Genomic DNA, 16196 nt, shown 5'->3' with positions numbered 1-16196 from the left:
AGCCCTGAATTAGCAAACTCTGTTCCTGTGCCTCCACAGATCTGCTGAGCACAGAAATAGGATGCTTTCCTGTGAGATGTGGCATGGGAGACAAGCAGTGGAGTCTTAGGTGTCCCAAGTGGCAGCCAGAGACCAGCCACCAGACTTCTTTTGCCAGTATTTTAGGGTCCATCTTAAAAGCCTACAGCACTTATGCAGTTAAGGCTTTGAAGCTGCTGCTCCCACAAAGTCCTATCTCATGTGTCTGTTGGCAGAGGTAAATGCAAATCTGATTTTACAAAGAAGTTTTCATGTAAGCTGCAGAAGGCAAATACTCAGCAACTCTCACTAAGCATCTCTCTGTATCCTACTTAAGAGCTCCTGGTTACTAGATCATCCCTGTTATGGATGGGTCAGCTTGGATGCTTTACAAATTTCTTCACCATGGGCAACGTCAGGAACAGCAATTCCAGACCCCAGTGTATTTGAAAGAGCAGGAACCTTATTGCTGTAGGTCAGCTGCTCTGAGGCACAGCTGGGAAGGGACCGACCTCTTCTGGAGGGGAACTGACTCATTGTACTCTTTGCCCTGGACAGCTGCCACAGGCCAGGAAAAGGAACCAGAAGACCTTTGTTTGGAGCCCCTCAATATCTTTGACTTTACACAGAGACATTCCCCAGGAATACTGAGGTCTCCACCATACACTGCTAGAAGTTCTTCATGTGTTTTTAATCCTGCATGCTGCTTTGTGTGTGTGAATGGAAAAACTGTTTGGGATGCTCAGTTGAATCAGTGACAACAGCTATTTGTTCTTGCAGTCATCTTCAGACACAGCCTATATCAAAAGGATGGCAATGACTTGCAATTCCTAACTTGAGGGGCCTACAGTACCATTTTTGGACCTTCTGTCTTAAAAGAGCAAGAGACTTCAAGATTGGATACTGTGCCTTCCTCTTAGTTATGGTACTTGTAGAGGGCACAGGGGAAGTGTTTTTGTTGTGTTTTCAAACTTTTCTCCTCCCATATGCTTTTGAAGAACAGAACTGGGTGTTTGAAAAGTAAAACAGTTCTCTTTTTTTTTTTTTTTTTTTTTTTTTTTAAATACTGAAAAAGCATCCAGGACTCATGGCTTGGGGAAAAGCCCCTTAGATTATGGGCATGAAAATAACAGCTGCCGCAAATGAGAACCTCCGTTTCACTTAAGAAGCTGAGTAGGGTCCTGGCACCAGCGAGATATCAGACATGACCATGAAACAGAGAGCGTGAAAGCACTCCACAAAATCAAAAAGAGGCAGTGTAGTGAAGTGACAGCAGCTGAGAACATACAGGCAGATGACAGAACATGTAACGGGAGATTAATATCATTTTCTCTCCCTAGTCAGAACCACTAATGCCTTATGCTCATAACTTAAGCAATCAGTAATTCCTGGAGGAGGGAAACACCACATTGCTTCCTTGTCTTAACAATTTGCAGCTTCTTTTGCTGTATGACTATTGCAAGAAATCAGCTGAAGCATCTGCTGCCTACGTACTTATTGAGAGCCTAAAACCTTCATTCTTATTGAAATAATGTAAGCACAATAACGAATGGCAAGGAGGGGCAAGCTGAAAGTAAGTGATGATAGAAGAGCCCTAAGCAGCTAGGAAGTGTGGTTTTTAAAGAAGCAAACAGAGGAGCTCAGCGAAAGAAGAGAGAAATGCACTTTTGTTATCTGGGGGTGAAGATAACTAAATTTTTATTGTGCACTATTTGATACATCCTGCCAAGGTGTCAAGCATCACATGGATGTTAATCATAGGAAGCAAGTTCCTCATATTCATAAGTTCCATGTTCCCCTTTCGAATACTCTTTGCACACACCAGCTTTCATGTGTTCCAGACTTTCTGCTACAAAACTCCTTTCAGAGCAAAATACAGAGTCTTGATCCAAAACCAATGGTGATATTTTGGAGAGAGCTGGAAGGCAGTAATAATTTGCAGTACTTAGGAGTTATTTGGGCATGGAAAAAACCTCAAAATTGCTAAGCACTTCCATGCAAGTGGACGCATTGAATTTCCAGGTAAAGAAAGTGTTTAGGGAAAAAACAAATCATCTGACTGGCCTGAGAGGTCTGAATGTTTCATGCCAAGGTTTGGCTTTGGGGCAGAGACACACCTTACCTGGGTTGACAAAGTACTTTGAAAGTGATACTTTCTCAGAGCCCTGGCTGGGGTGAAGGGAGAGACTGGAGTTTCGGACAGCTTTGGTCTCAAGCTGAAAGTGTCCTGTGATGGGTGCTCCTAGCTGTTTCTGTGCGTGACTGTAGTTTCTGTGCCACCTGGGGCTTGAAATCAAAGACTCCAGTTATCTTTGGACCAATAAAGGAGTGCAGAGCTGAGTGGGATTTTCAAAGTAAGCATTTTAGGATCTGTCTCTGCACTGTGTCAGCCTGTTGCCACAGTGGTGGGACTGCAGCAGAGTAAAGAAGAGGTGAGAGCAAAGTGGATATAGGTGGATGGAGAGGAAGCGCCTCAGAGCCAAGAGAGGAGTGGAGATGTGGCAGAGTGGAACAAGAGGTGACCTAATGCTCACTCGGGCTGGGGTCTTAATGGAGTTTTCTTAAAAAAAACTCCAAACACATCTGGTGCTTGCAGCAGCTGGAATCATGGAGGGAGAGGGACAGCTACAAATTTTTCACTGCCATGTGGCCCCAAATGCTTTTCCTCTCTGAAGATGATATTGCAGGTGGGGAGAAAGATGAGTGAGGAAGCTGTGCTGGTTATGCTTACAAATGTGTTGCTTTCAATTTCCCAGAGCATGGCTTTTGGCCCTGTATGACTTTAACATGAGCTGCGGATTGATCTGTCTTTCTGAAAACTGTCTGGTTTTGGTAGTAACTAAACATGACAGTAGGAGCTGATTTTATTCAAGTCTGTGAGCCCAAACTAGCAGCTTATACTGGGACATTAATTTTTTGAAGATACTCCTATAGCAGTGCAAGGTGAATAAGATTCTGGGCACTGCTTTATCAGGTACCACTGGATGTGGGTAAGCATGACCACCAACTGTGTCATATTAAGAAGGCTCTAGTCAAAGGACAGTCAGGAAGGGAAGAGTTACAGTTAAGAATCTATCATGAAGTAGGGGAACATGTTCCTTAACATGATTCCTTAGCATGAACTTGTTCTCAATGCATGATTTCCTAGCCTTAATTACAAGGTTGCTTTCAAATGTGAAACATAGTTTAATGAAATGGGTCAGGGATATAGAAACTGTAAACAGGGAGGCAGAGTACTCTTTAAAAAAAGGAATTCCAGCACGTGTCTTGACTAAGGAGGGAACTCATTCTTTCTTCAGAGATGGTCATAAAACCACTATCAAAACCAGATCTGATTATCCAGTGCTATTTACATGGATCATATTGTCTTTATAGAAATAAAAAAAAAGCCCTTCCAGTTGAGATCAAAATACCTCAAATGTAGTTCTCAAGTGAATTACCTAAGCCTTTAGTTTCAACGGGCAGGACCTCAGCTTGTACAGAAGCTCTAATTGAAATAACAGGATTTGTTTAATTTTGACTTGGTCATGGAACCAGGAAATCAACAAAGTGGCACACGGATATGCCCTCTTACTTAATACACTAGACTGAGTGCAACAGTGTTATGCTGTAGGGGCAGGAAGGCTCATCAAATTCCCGTGAAATTACTTGCATTTGTAGCGTGAGATGAAAAATGCATAATTGCACAGGTTTTTAGAAGCAGAAAGAACAATTGTTGTCATATACCTGAACTGTATCACACAGGGTTTATGATTTTACCTAGTGATGAGTGCACTCAGACCAGTAGTTTCAGGTGTGTAACACATCTGGAGTTCTCTGCATTACTCTATATCCTTTTTTCAAGTAATGAACTTCAGCTCCCTACTTACAGACTCTTGATAAAAGTATTTTAAAAAAGAGAAATCAAAAGCAAGTCAAATCACGAGTGCAGCCAGACACACTTCCCGTGAGGCATGATTAAACTATACTAGGAAGGGTAAGTTTAGGACACATCTGCTGCTCTACAGTCATGGTCTGAAAGTCTTATAGGAGCTGCACTCCAGAGATTTTAAGTGCCAGGAGGGACCTCCAGGACACTGTAGTGAAACAAGCCTTGTTCATATAGTCAACCTGCGTTGGATTCTGGACAAACTCTTGTGTTTGTAGCTATGATGGGACTTTAATGCTTCTGATCAAAATGGCTGAGCTGATTCCTGTCACTATGGTTTGTTAATGTTTTAAACAGAAATAGGTATCTTCGCTCTGGTTCACAGACTTCTCCTTTCTTCAGCATCACATATAAGTTTGCAGAAAGGCAGGATTTAAGTTTTGAAAGATTGCAGTGCTCTGCTTTGCACAGACGCATGTGCTTTGGAAATACCTTGTTTCCCCCAAAAGGGAGGTGCTCCTGGTGCAGGCATGCTGCTGGGCAAGGAGTAGCTAATTACTGATGTGAAAAAAGGTTTCTTACAAACCCCAACAAAGCTGAGTGAGAGCAGGAGTAAATGTAGTGACACAGCCTTTTCATTGTCTTGACATGGAAAAGGGCTGGCTCACTGTGGAAAGGAAAGCTTTACCCATCACACTGCAGAGCAGAGGAGCAGCAGGGTCCTGGTGTCCAAAGGTGTTGATTAGCCTGCTGCTCACTTCTAGGCAAACTCTGTCATCTGCTCTTTACAGAAAATAAGTTAGCTGTTTTTAACATGTATTAACATAACAGTTAGTAGACTACATAGAAATTGGAGTCCTTTGTGTGGGGAAGTTGGACACGTGGAATGAAAGATTCTCTGCTCTGGGCAACTTTACGAACAGACAGAGAATGAAGAGGACATACCAAGGAAGAGGGGAGCCACTTTGCAGAGAGGTATTAAAAAGCAAGTGTTTTGCCCCACCTGCCTCCTTGTGATTATTTAGGCTGAGAGGTGCTTCATTTATTGTAGAAGTAAGTTGAAGTCAAGGAAGATTGTTCTCAACTAAGAAGAATCAGGATATGATTTCAACATTTCTTTGCAAAGACACCAAATCTCAGAAGCTAGTTCTTTTCTTGGTGCCATATTTGACCAGCTTTCCTTTGCTACCTGGAGTGGAGCAAGGACTTAGGAGCAGGGCTTTAAACTAGGAATACTGTGGAAGGGAGACTACAACCCAAGTTTAAATCGAGAAACAGTGGACAAGGATGGAAAGAAAATGGTGCTGGGTAGCCAGAGGAAGAATGATCTCAGGATGGTGACAACAAGGTAGATGGGCTCACCTCCAGGGTCTGGGAAACATGCAGGAACAACTGGAACTCTGTGTATGGTCATGAAACTAATAGTGCTGGGACAACTGAGATGTGGAGGGACATCTCTCACTACCTGAATGCTCTGATGCATAGGTACAAGCTCTTCAGGGGGAGCAGACAACAAAGACAATATGGGCTGCCCTCTATTCGAAGGAGCCACTTTGATGTTAAGGGCTCCTCTATGGAATGCATGAATGCAGCTGGAGAGCTTGTAGGTCAGGTTCAGTGAAGAGCTCTTCAGTGAGAGTGAGGCTGTGGTGGTAGTGCATTCTCCAAACACAGTGGATAAGGGGATGGGAATTTCTTAAAACAACTCAGGGAAGCCTCTCTATCACAGATCCTGGCTGTCACAGGAGGCTTGGATCTCCCTGATGTCTGCTGAAAAGACAACACAGTGTAATGCAAGCAGTCAAAGATTTCTGAAGGATGTCAGCAATAACTTCTCAATAAAAGTACAGGACAGGCCAATCAGACGTGGTGCACAATTGGCTCTGTTCTTCACTAGCAAGGAAGAACTGTTTGGTAACATGGTAACGTGTAGTTATCATGAAAAGTAGGAGTTCAAGATCATGAAGGGAGTGAGAAATTCGAGCAGCAGAGTACAGACCTTGGACTTCATGTGAACAGACTTCAATTTTCTGGGGGAACGAGTAGCTGGGATCCTGCTGGAGGAAGCCCTGAAAGATGAAGTAGCACAAGAAAACTTCAAGGGCTTAAAGTACAGCAGCCTCAAAGTGCAAGAAAAGTCCCTTCTATTACTCAGATAAATAAGCAAACGCATCAGGACACAAGCATGGCTAAGCTGGGAGCTCATCATGGAGCTCCAGTGCAGAAAAAGTGGTATGCAGGAAGCAGGGACACGCTGCAAAATGAAATGCCTGGGCATTAGCGTTGGCGTTACGAACGTTAAAGCTCAGGAGCTGAGACTGCCAAGGTTGTCAAGAGGAACAGGAAGAGTTTCTACCACTACACGAACAGTAAAAAGCTGGACAAGCAAAACATGGGCTTGCTTCTGAATGGAGAGGATGATTTAGTTACAGTGGACAGAGACAGCATGAAGACAGTGTGTATAGTTTTCGCCATCAAGGTCTCCTGTGTCTCTGTACTTACTGACATGGTTAAAGGAATGGGAAAACAACCAGCAGTAGATGAGGATGGAGTCAAGGATTGACTGTGAGATTTGAACCTGCCCAAGTCCATGGGATCATACAGGTGTCACCAAGAGTCCTAAGGGTATCTTCGCAAGGCCATGGAGTTGGGTAAGATCCCTGACAATTGGAGAAAGACAGATGTTGTACCCATCTTCAAGAAAGTCCAAAAGGACAATCCAGAGAACTACAGCTCTGTCTTTCTGACTCTGGTCCCTGGATAAATCAGGAAGCAAATCCTTGGAGGACATTTCTGGACACTTGAGGGAGAAGGTGGCGACTGGGAGCAGCCAGCCTCCATTTATCAAGATTAAATCATGTCTGACCAACATGATTGCTTTCTATAATAAAATGGCAATATTTGCAGACAAGAAGAGAGCAGTAGATGTCATTTATATCAACTCCAGAAAGGCTTTTGACACAGTCTTCCACTTCCTGAGGTCCTTTATACCCTGAACTATCTTGTGATCCCATGAAACAAGAGATTCCATTGAACAGGGACTGCTGAGGTTCAGAGCATGGAGCCTGAGTGCACCCCAGTGTGTGAAGGTTCAGTTTTCTTCTGGGCTGTAACAGGGAAGCATCAGCTGACAGTAGCCACAAGACTGTTTTAGACGTCCCTCATCTGGATACCTGAAGCCAATCTCCAGGGTGTTACAAAGCATCCATGTGCAAGGATTATTCTTTTGCAGCATTTCACAATACAAAATTTGGCTAATGAACAGATGAAAGAAACAGACTGTGTTTGACTTACATGACAACTTTGATAGGTGCATTTCTAATACATCTTATATGCTCTAATTATTTGGGAATTAGGAAAAAACTTTCAACAAGCTGTCAACAAGACATACTTCTGACTAGGTTATCACCATCCTTGACTGAGATCCAAAAAGAGTGAAAAGATGTGAGGGGTCCTAATAGCTGAGCCAATATTCACCTGGAGAAGGGAGACTCGATGCAACAGCGCTCCGCATTGCTACTGCCCCTCGTCTTTTCCTGATAGGTGTTCACATAGCTATGCTGTGATAAATAGAAATTAATCTGTTGTTACAGCACCAAAATCTGCAACATGACACAACTATTCATAGATTTCTTGGTAAATATCTTACCTTCCATGGTAGGGGATTGTACCAGTAGAAACTGGTCTGGTTAAGGCTAGTGGACTGGGCATAGGGCAAGTGCATTTCTTTACTCATTCCAAATTACTTTTGTTATGTATCACACAAATCAAAATTACGTGAAGACTGGGCCAAGATGCCTTGTGTCTCCTCTCTGCACACAAAGTTTCTCTTAAAATTGTATCTGCCTCTGTGGAGTCCTCGGTGTATGTTCAGAGAGAAGTTTTGTTAGTTTTTTGGAAGTTCCTGAATGACTCAGAGGCTATAGTCCTGCTGACTGTCAATAAGAAGCTTTCAGAAACTCTTGCCAATAGGCATTGTTGCCCATACTGTTGCATAGTCAACCTCCTCCCCAAGAGTTAGGTCTGGGGTTTTAATCTCTGAGTTAAATGCTCTTTTGTCCTCTATGTAACTTGTGAGGGGCTTTAATTACACAATGGTGAGGTGCACCTTGCATCAGCACCTAGATATATTGTTGAATATTTTGTTTATTTCTATTGTCTGAAATGTGTACTTTAGTCATGATTTGTACACAAAGATAGACCTTAGCTCAGGAGATGATAATTAAACAGGTTCTGAGTTTTCCTATGGTATTCATACTTCTTTATTTTGTAAACCAGAACAGGATTATTCTACCTACTCTGTTACGAGGTTAGGGAAAAATGTTTTCTCCCATTCACAGTTCAGAAACCGAGGCTCCATGAGATTCAGGTAAAGGGATGTTCCTATGAAAACAGAGGATGCTACAATGCCTGTCTGGCCCACGTTCTCAACATGATAATCTATCCAATAGTTTTCAGTACATGTTAAAAATGCTCCAGTGATATATTTGAATTTTGACTGTAGCATCCTGAGCTGCTCTTCCTATAAAAAGAAGAGAAGGGGAGCGGGGCAGGTAGGGAAGAGAAAGACATACATAACAGCAAGGAGGGCAGTTGATGTTGAACAAGACAGATAAATTTTCTTCAGCCAGCAGCACTGGGATCTTCAAAAGCTCTCTGTGAACACAGCTCCATCCAAAGTGCTGTTGAAGGGACTTTACGGACAGACTCAATGAATCCAGAGCTAGGGCTGAGTACTATGCTAGGGCTGAGTACTATTCCAGTATCCCACTCCTGCCCGTGCACTGGAGGTGTTGGCTTTGTGCTTTATCTACCCAAACCTCCACATTGCGTGTTCATTCTGTGTGCCCTCGATCCTTGCAATTACCATCTTATCTGATATTTCCAGAGCCTTTCTGTATTCCTCACGAGCCTCTTTTCATACATGCAAACAGTAAAGCGCAGACAGAGCTTTACTCCTGACATTGCTGAAATACAAAACTATTGTAACAAAAAGAGTCAGTCCTCAAGTAGGCTTTGAACAACTCTTGAGAAGCATCATACGTTCTGCACAGAACAGAGGAAATCAACTTACCTATTAGTGGGACTGAGTCAGAAGTTGCAGGCATGATCTCAGCCACAAGCAGCATGAAAACAGTCAGGGAAAGCAGGACAGTGATACCTTCGGGGTGTGAACGTGGAGGGAAAGGATGAGAAACGTGAACTCTGCAGCTGCTCCTCTGATGTCTCTGCTGTTAAATATAACCTTGTCCTGATCTGCAGCTAAGCCAAACCCATGACTTCACGTCTGTCAGTGAAGATAAGAACTTCCACAAAGTGAGAGCATTTTTGGATGCAACTTTCTCTGCTGTCTTTTCACTTTTCTTAATTACATGCAAACCTTTGCTTCTCTTTAAGTAAAGACGAAATATTTCCTGCCAAGTGAAATGAAACTTGCAGAACTGGTAAACTACATTGCTTTTCCAAAGCATAGTGCAAACAAAGCCCAGATGGTTATTAAAGGCTAGGAGAGATTTGCACAGACATGAGTCCAGGTTTTCGATATTGTATATTACATAACACTCTCCAAAGAGCTGTAGCCTATTTTAAAAGAAGCTCTTTGTTTGTTCTATCTAGAAAGATGGTTGCTAAACCTAACTGCCACAGCACTGAGAAATCACAAGGTCAATGCAAGAACATTATCTCCTATTTTTTTGTCAGCATTGTACGTGAGCTCAAATAACACTTTTCCTTGTCTCCACCTTAAGTTTCATAGACAGCAATTGTATCCTCCATAACCTGTTTTACTTCTTGTAAGACAGGCTGCTCAGATCCCTCATTGTTCTACTAACGCTGAGGGCACTTCATATGATTTAAAGGTCTCTGTCCTGAAATGAATTGTGCACAAATGACCCTTAGGGTCTCGCCTGGGCCAGTCTTGTGTATTTACATATCTCCCCATCTTCTCTTGGAAGTACTCCTCCTGTCTTTATCAAAACACACAACAGTAAATTTCATTTAGCCCTTCCTTGGCTGTCACTGCTTTGTGTTCATGGGGGCTCATGGCTTGGTGGTTTGGGAGCTGAACTTGGAAGGTGAAAACCCAATGTATGGCTGCTGCTGCTCATACTCCTTCACTCTCAGTGTCTTAGTATGTCCTATCTCAAAAAGAGTTAATCAGCTGTGAAATGCATAGAAACATGCTAAAGACAGAATAACAGGAATTAAAAGTACTGCCGTCTGTGCCAGTGACAAATTCTGCCTCATCCCAGGGTAAAATCCAAAAGATTTTACAAGTGTTTAGCATAGGTTGTGTGATCGCCATACAGAAAGCTGTTTCCCTGGTTTCTGCAACCATACAAGTGCTTCTAGTGCTCCTCTAGAGAAATCTTTATTCATCAAGCACCATGAGGTGTTTGTTTTCCATTTTATAGGAAGCACTTATGAAAGAAATTAATCCTTCAGCACTTACCTAAAGAAATCTTCTCCCCTGAATCAGCTGGCAAAAGGAAAACAAGCAGTGCCAAGCCAGATATGAGAACACAGGGAATGAGTAGGTTCAAGCCATAGTAGAGTGTGCGTCGGCGCATGGTGATGGTGTATGTCACGTCTGGATATGGTTCCTTACAGCATTCATAGTACATCTCATTCCTCTTGCCTGGGACACCTACAGGGAAGGAGATCAGAGTAGGAAGAGAAGCATGACCCCCAGGTATCCCCTTAAAACTGGCCAAGAACTGATGGTTTATGAGCCAATGTGCAGCACCTCCACCACACATTGTGGTGCTTTGAAGAGCATTGAAGAGCGCTTTTAAGTGTCGTGTAGCAATTGATAAGAGAGAAAAGATACCCCCAAATCTGTTACCAGGCAGAAGTAATTTTATTAACACTTGCAGCCAATGATGCACACATGGATTAATAGATTAAAGAGGACAAAAGGCAATGTGCCTCATTCACTATAAAGGAGCACTGGGAAGTCAGGAGTGTTTTAAAATGGATGGACTTTAGTGGAACTTCCCTACAGAGTCCTTCATTTTCTCATGAAACTGAACACCGATTATGTTTCTTATTGTATTTATTTCTCATATACCCTGAAAGTTAGAACTACTGCATGCAGTTAGTCAGTGACAGTTATATCCTTGTCTGCATATCCAGACCAGAAGATGACATGCATCTTCTGGAAGCTCTTATTAGGGTGGCCTAAGCTAATATCCATTGATATTGCTTCTGACTTGCAGCTACATAAATGAGTTCAAAATAACTCACTAGGAGCTCACACTGAATAACCAGCTCTGGGCATAGATTTATCTTTTAAAAATATAGGTATTCTCTACAGCACAGAAGTGAAGAGATACATACAGAACTGCAGTTATTTGCAGTTACTATAAACTGGTAGACACTTTGATGGTTTTCTGGGTGACAGCGATCCATCTCTCTAAATGCTTACTCCAGTTTTGCCGAAATAGTGGGATTAACATCAATCAATTTTTGGCTGACATGTTAGAGTAGATGTGACAGTCGTGTTCCATGCACCTACATGAGACACATCCGAGTTTAGTACTGACAAACTGTTCAGATGCATCAGGACCAGCAGTTTTCATTACGTACTCAGTTGCATGCAATTGCTTCAGAGCACAGCCTTTTCAGGCACAGTTCAATAAATGCAGCTGAAAGGACGTCCCTGATTTGTGATTATTTTCTCTTTTTTTTTAAATATCTGTATTTCATGTCCCAGTGGGATTGATCATTTCTATATATTTGGGTGTTGCCTTTGAAAATTAGACTACTAAAAAATTTTTAGGCCAGACGATTTACCCACTAAATCCCATTCTCCATTTGAGATGTAGTTGGAAATATCTGCCTCGAGCATCTGCAGATCAATCAACCAGCCACTGTGAGTCCAGGAGCCAAACTTCAGATCACACTTCTGCACATCAAAGGGGAACCAGCGGACATCAATGTAACATGTGCTCTTCAAAATGCCTGTGAACAGAAATCAGGCAGAAGCAAGCATATGCAGGGTGGAATTCATTTCTACCCTTATCTGTCTGATTGATTGTGAGCAACTTTGTTCTCCAAACATCTGTGTGATGTAGTCACGAGGTAACCAAACAACTAGCGCAGGCAAAAGATGCTGCCATGGGTGGAATAACCTCCTTTCCTAGGATATCTATGAAGATCCCTCTCTCTTTCACTGCATCCTTGAGCTAGGTTGCCCAGGTCACTCTTGCCACTCAGGAGCAGCCCAGCCTGCCTTCCAGTGCTGGCTGTCCCCAGCAGATCATAGGCAGTGCTGCAGGGCCTGACAGGAGTCTAGACTACATAGATGTCCACTACACACTGTGGCTGCAAGTTCTATGACAAGTTCTTCAAAAGGAGCTCTTCAAAAGGATTTCCTGCATTTTCTACAACAGATTTCCTTTATTACTTTTTCTCTCTTTACTCTTTCCTTTGGTTCTTAAGTAACCGATTCTTCACCATGGAGTCTGTAGTTCACCAAGACATGAGCAGGATACCAGATCTGCCTACATAGGCACCCTCTGCATCGCCTCCCTACCTAGAGGGATGGAGAAGTCTCTACTCTGGTACATGTCAATTTCATTCCTGTGGTCACACGCCTTTCCACTCTCAAGAAATTGCTAACTGAATTGCACATGAAACACAATGTGAGAGTCCACACTACCTTGCTTTAGACAATACCTCATCTGGGCCCCTGAATGTTCTAAGCAAACTGCTCAGGAGAGTAATCTGTTGATTTGTGAAGTGGAAATACACCACTAATAATGGATGTAAATTATATCAGTGAGTCTGCCCCATAATTACACAGCTTGCAGAATTTCCACAGGCTGCTTCTAAACACCTTGGCTTCATTCATGAAGGAAAACGCTTGTATTTATTTGACTTTAAGCAAACAAATGCTTTCCGTGTCCTACCTACCTGGGGGAATATATTGGCAGGATCCAGAGTAATTCACCAGCACATTTGTGTGAAATGTCGCATCAAATCTTTCATCCGCACTATAACAGAGTATAAACAAACCAAACAAAAATCAAACTGACGTTTGAGTTAAGATGTAGTAACTGTCAACATAAAAACGACGTTTTGGCTGAATTTAATGCACAGACTGTTTGAACTAAGGTCCTATGCCTGGGTGAAGTGCCCACCCTTGATCAATATCCCAGCTTCTCATAGACGCTGTTGGCCTGCTCTCAGGCATGATGGGTGCATGCTGCAATGTCCTCAAAGAAACGAGAGGCAAAGCTGTTTGATGTCTCGGAGGAAAGGCAGAAGTGAAAGGAGCAAAAGTGTCACAGTAGCTGTATCCTACGACTGAACAGCCAGGATGACAATGCTTTTCTGGGGCTGCTGTCAGAATCAGGCAGCTACAGTGCAAATCAAGTTATCTGTTACCCAGATACCTATTGCAAGAGTAATGGTGGCCTGAGACGACAATTCTGCAGTCTCTCAGGATGCAGAGAGGCCACAGGTTTGCTTCAAGCAATGGAGGAAAGCACTGGGGCTTGTAGGAAGAGATTGAGACTCTAAGAGGAGAAACTCGGAGGAAGAGACCACGAAAAGATAATTTCTTTACAATTACAGCAATTCTGAGTAAAACAGGGGAGAAATGAGCCAGGAAAAGACAAGAATTCTTCAAGGGAGCAGGCCTGGAGGCTTGCTCCAGAGGGTCTCTTGAGAAGAGTTTAACTAAAGAGGGCTCCCCTACAGGCTGATGGTGTAGATCCTTGCCTGTCATGGCTGTTGCATGACACAGCCTGCATCTTACACACCCTGTCTCACAACTAGCTGTGGAAAACTCAGACTCTCTGTTCCTCCCGTGACCTGCTCTTTATTCCTGTTTGAGTCCTCGGTCCTCAGTATTGTACCTAGCACAAAACAAAGCGGATAAAATTGAAAAGACTAAGTGCAGAATGAGTAATAACTATGAAAAGACATGAAAGGCAGCAAGAAAGTTATTTATAAATGCAGGGAAATGAGGAAAAAACAAAGGACCACACAGACCCTTTACTTGCTGTGGGAGGAAAGGAAACGAGAGTGTGCATAGGGCTGCAGTCTCCTTCACTCTCTGTGCTTCACTCTTCACCAGCTGTGGCTCACAATTAATTCTCACACAGTGGCAGGAGTCCAGGGCAGAATAGGGGAGGAACAGGCTAAAGAAATGCAGATAAGACAGATTCCAGTTGGCAAGGCTGATGAAATTTACTCTTGAGAACTAAAGGGACTGGCCGAAATACCCTCTGAAGCATTAACAATTATCTGTGAGAACTCATGGAGAATAGAGAAGGGTTCAGTGAATGAAGGAAGATCAAAGAGAATTCTGATTATTTTTTTTTTTAAGGTGAAATTATAGACATATCAACCTAACTTCAAAGATAATGAGGTGAAAACAGCTGGCACAGATTTGCGAAGGGTCAACTGTATCAAATCAATCCAATTTTCTAACTGACTGAGCAAGAGGAGGCAGGTGATATATGTGAACTTCAGAGAGCTTCTGCCATATCATGTCCTTCTAAACAAACTACAGTAATATGGACCAAGCTATATGCCTCCTTTTTGGAGACTGAAAAGGAATAAAGAGACTGTGGAGAGTAAAGCTGAAGAAAAGAAGGACACTTAAGCAATCCAGGTCACTCTAAGCCTCCTTCAGATACCTTCTAATGAGCCTTGGAATGTTAAACGGATCTTGGTGAACTGGGGAAACAAACAGAAAGAAATTCAGTTTGGATGGTTAGAAAGCTTTACCCTTGAAACTGCCAAAGAAGGGCAGATCAATGAAAACCTAGTAAGACAGCAAGGCTGAAGTACAACGTCTGGAGTTTGTGACAGATCAAAAAATAAAAGTCCAAAACTAAGATGTTAGTCAAAGCAAAACCAAAATGCCCTCTTCCTGGAAAGCATTAAGGAAACATCTGTCTAGAGAGCTTCCACTCTATTCAACACTGTAGAAGTGCTGGCTAAAGACCTGGATTCAGCTCTGGAGGAGGAAAAACAGACTATAGAGTGTTCAGAGGGGAATATGAATGATGGAGAGATTTATAAAATATGAGTGATGAGGAAAGAGAGAAGAAAATCAGTTTGTTTAGTTCAGGCAGGCACACTATGGCAGATACCCGATAATAATTTTCCATGACACCCACGGTAATTATAAGAAGAGGATGGATGTTTTCTCTCTGTGTTCACTGCGAAAAAGTAAAGAAGACATCTGCAGAGCTACAGCAAGGAAGACTTCTACTGGCTATTATAAAAATCTATTAGTGAGTGCTTCTTTGCTTTTATTGTTACTGTTTCTAGAGTAAGAGCCAAATCCCCAGACTGCAAGAGCCCAAAATTATCAGTGAAGCATGGCCAATTTTCAGCATCAAATGGTCTAGTTCTAGGCTCTCACCAGCTGCTGTGCATCTTGCTTACCTGTTATACAGAAGAATGTCTGGTACCCAAATCTGGTCGGCTGGAAATCGCAAGTTCTGCACCCCTGGGTATTCATACTGATCCCAAGACAAGTAAACATCAACCCAGTACTGTTGGCAAATACATACATCAGATTACATGAGCCAGTAAAAGTCTTCAAAGTTGTCTGGAATATTATGGGAACAGAATGGATTTTCTAGTAGTAATAGCAGTATTATGATAATAGTTTTATTCTTGGCTTTAATTATTATGAAATATTAGTATACACTGAAAAATCCACACTGCGATGACTGAATACTGTGAGATTTATTTTAATTTAGTGTCTAACCTCTCCACCTTGTGGCCTGAAGCCAGACATCCCAAACCTTTTCTAACGGGGTGGCAGAAACACTGACAGTAGGCATCTCCATGAGGCACGGTGGTTCTGAGGTAAGGTGGTTTGAATGACTTTGGTATCCTCAGTGGTACAGGGACCACAGCCTGAAAGTCCCTATTTGGTGGAAATAATTTAATGTTACAAAGGTTGGGTGACTCTTCTAATAACCATCCTGCTATGACAGGTAGGCAAGTGAACTTTATATCCTAAGGGGTTGTTTCTAATTCCCTATCCTACAACTCAACACAGCTAATTCAAGAAAGGTGCTGGTACAGGTTTTCTGCTGAACCTTGTGACGCACAGCAAAGCTTCGTGGGAGGGCTGCAAGGGAAACAGTTATCCGTCCTATAACTGAAGGACACCTCTGCAAGGGACAGGACATCCACAGGCTCTGTCTTAATAATCTGTAGCCCTATAGGTTGCTTTGGGTTAGTTTTGCAACAGGAAATAACTCATTTCTTCTGCAAATCCCAACAGGTAGCTGAGGAAGAAAGAGCCTGTTCACTTGTACCCATTAACATGAGAGAG

At 42.6% G+C, this 16196-nt stretch overlaps 1 protein-coding gene across 2 annotated transcripts in view; it reads right to left on the bottom strand.

Moving 5' to 3' along the window:
* The window catches only part of LOC115601205 (neuronal acetylcholine receptor subunit alpha-7-like), a 55801-nt gene that overhangs the window by 8193 nt on the left and 31412 nt on the right, over positions 1 to 16196 (bottom strand). For both annotated transcript variants that reach the window (XM_030470882.1, XM_030470883.1), the window contains exons 4-8: positions 15293 to 15402; positions 12803 to 12882; positions 11681 to 11848; positions 10338 to 10532; positions 8961 to 9047 (exon numbers count right to left, since the gene is read on the bottom strand). In XM_030470882.1, coding sequence (XP_030326742.1) covers positions 8961 to 9047; positions 10338 to 10532; positions 11681 to 11848; positions 12803 to 12882; positions 15293 to 15402 — 640 coding nt within the window. The remainder of the gene's footprint in view (positions 1 to 8960; positions 9048 to 10337; positions 10533 to 11680; positions 11849 to 12802; positions 12883 to 15292; positions 15403 to 16196) is intronic.

Source organism: Strigops habroptila, chromosome Z (genome assembly GCF_004027225.2).
Source record: "Strigops habroptila isolate Jane chromosome Z, bStrHab1.2.pri, whole genome shotgun sequence".
In the NCBI taxonomy this organism is placed as follows: Eukaryota; Metazoa; Chordata; class Aves; order Psittaciformes; family Psittacidae; genus Strigops; species Strigops habroptila.
The sequence above is the reverse complement of the archived record's forward strand: the minus strand, read 5'-3'. Positions and strand labels throughout refer to the sequence as shown.